This window comes from Opisthorchis viverrini (assembly GCF_000715545.1).
Source record: "Opisthorchis viverrini unplaced genomic scaffold opera_v5_638, whole genome shotgun sequence".
NCBI lineage: Eukaryota > Metazoa > Platyhelminthes > Trematoda > Opisthorchiida > Opisthorchiidae > Opisthorchis > Opisthorchis viverrini.
This window is the reverse complement of record NW_008752306.1, coordinates 36,282-37,666: the sequence shown is the minus strand read 5'-3', so window position 1 is coordinate 37,666 and position 1,385 is coordinate 36,282. Positions and strand designations below refer to the sequence as shown.

Sequence of the window (1,385 nt, the reverse complement as noted above, 5' to 3'; positions counted from 1 at the left end):
CCTAACTGTATTCTGCCCCTACTACAGCAATTTGCCAGCCCGATAAACATCTACTTCAAGTCAGGGACACGGTTTCAGTAATAGAAAGTTCAGTAGAGATGATGCTTAGTCCACTAGCTGGCTTTTTAAAAACTTCCAGCTCTCCCTGTAGGATTAGCGGGCAGAATTTAGTATGGACTCGATACTCGTTTTCGTCTGTCGTCCCGTATGTCACTTAGTCAAGGCTTAGGACTATGTGGTAACTGTTGCCAAATGATGCTTGGTAGGTGAGTCAATTACTGGCTTCTCGAATACGGGGAAACTGACGCCCTGGAAGTGGGTTGGATGGTTCGTATGGTCGAACAGTGTGGAGGTCTGGGCAAAGTGCGAGTCACTTGTGGTCGTCCATCGAAGTTCACCGCACCGTTGTCGCGTGTCCTCGCCTGATGGAGCTCCGAAGTCAGGTCCAAGTTTCTTTGAGGTGGACATGACAGGTTCCAGGAGGTCCCTGTTAATCTGAAATGTCCGGTTTTTTGCACCGGAGTTGTCTGGAGTAGTTCATGCGTCTCAGCATTCTAATAATCCATGGAGGATATGCGTCGACTCATGTATGAAGATGCTCTGGCATATAATAGGTGAAAGCAGAATGTTTTGAGTCTCTTGAATGAGATAACGCCGCACATATAGCCATTACCAACGATCATCAACGTAGAGGGCCGCCGAGAGAACAAAGTAAGAAGGTAGTGGTAGAAGGGGATAAAGGCAAGAGATAGATGTAATACAAACTCAGTGGAATCATGAAAACCTATGACCCTGACCTGCTGAGCGTAGCCGTATAACTTAACATACAGCGCGTCAGGAAATGCAGGTGATCAGGCGGCATCCTGCTGTTGCTTGAAACCGAAAATCGTGCTGGCCTGGATTACTGTCTCAGCTGGCCTGTTCTAACGGTTAACTATTCTGCTATGGAATTAGCTTCTCTAGACCAGATATGCTGTACATTTTCAAGTTCGCGTGGCGCCATAACCTCTAGTATGACATCACTCTCTTTACTAGCTTAATTATTTTGGAGATTTTTGCCACTTTACCTGTTAACTTTGTACTCACCATTGAAAACGCTGAGGAACTTCAGACGACCCTCTATCCTTTAGTTCGCAATCCAGGGGACAGCCTCGTGAAACAAAGTTGCACCATACCAGTGACCGGGAATCTCTGCAGGCATGGAGTCCGGGCATAAACGGCAAGCGCAAGCTGTGGCCTGACAAATGCACAGTGGCGGGAGAACATTATCATCATCATCACCATCAACAGCATGACATCAGTGTTCAACACCGATGCTTCACTGCCGTACAACTATGACCTATTTGAGAGCCTTATTGTAAAGAAAAGAGTAAAGGTAGACGGGG

The 1,385-nt window shown here is 46.7% G+C and overlaps 1 protein-coding gene across 1 annotated transcript; it reads right to left on the bottom strand.

The window, feature by feature from the left end:
* Positions 1-231: 231 nt before the first annotated feature.
* Positions 232-468, bottom strand: T265_11910 (hypothetical protein; the record flags this gene model as incomplete). The annotated part of the gene is made up of 1 exon (XM_009178734.1): positions 232-468. One exon carries the CDS (start codon positions 466-468, stop codon positions 232-234), a length of 237 nt encoding a protein of 78 aa, XP_009176998.1.
* Positions 469-1,385: the final 917 nt, after the last annotated feature.